Genomic DNA, 612 nt, shown 5'->3' on the forward strand with positions numbered 1-612 from the left:
GCCATTACCAATACAGAAATAAGGCAGTACAAAATTCACGGACAAATTTCTTGAACAGTGGAATAAATAGCTTCAAAATTCACGGACAAATTTCTCGAACAGTAAAAAAAAAAGCTTCAGAATTCACGGACAAATTTCTCGAACTGTGAAATGAAGCTTCGTAATCCTTCTAAACTATACAACATTGGGTGTTCGAGACAGAGAATTCGAAACATGTTTGACACAGTTTTAGCCGTGACACACAGTTACACACAAGGACAAAGACACAACAAACAAATAACTTGAATAGGTACGAAATAAACACACAACAGAGAAAAACTCACGACCACCACACAGGCGGCGAGGAGAAGAGAAAAATGAAAGAGAATATTCATGACGACTTCGATACGACTTCTACGACTTGGCCGTATTATAATCTCGAAGTCTGTGACCCTGAGAGTACGGTAGCACACAGGGGGTGAAAAAAAAAATATTATCACAGAAGTACACCTGTTCTTTTCTCATTGGGTCGATGCCGTTTTCTTTGTCGCGTAATATTTTTTTTTTTTTTGTTCTTTTTGTTATTTTATCCTTGATTTTTCCTAAGTAATCGTACCATGATTTACTTTATAC

General features: G+C 36.6%; 1 protein-coding gene across 1 annotated transcript in view; it reads right to left on the reverse strand.

Annotated features, from left to right (window-relative positions):
• The window catches only part of LOC119594896 (chymotrypsin BII-like), a gene marked incomplete at its 3' end in the record, with an annotated part of 6816 nt that extends 6284 nt beyond the window's left edge, over nucleotides 1–532 (reverse strand). Inside the window, 1 exon segment of the mRNA XM_037943969.1 lies at nucleotides 324–532. Coding sequence (XP_037799897.1) covers nucleotides 324–374 — 51 coding nt within the window. The 5' untranslated portion in view covers nucleotides 375–532.
• Between the last annotated feature and the right edge of the window lie 80 nt (nucleotides 533–612).

This window comes from Penaeus monodon, chromosome 34, assembly GCF_015228065.2.
Source record: "Penaeus monodon isolate SGIC_2016 chromosome 34, NSTDA_Pmon_1, whole genome shotgun sequence".
In the NCBI taxonomy this organism is placed as follows: domain Eukaryota; kingdom Metazoa; phylum Arthropoda; class Malacostraca; order Decapoda; family Penaeidae; genus Penaeus; species Penaeus monodon.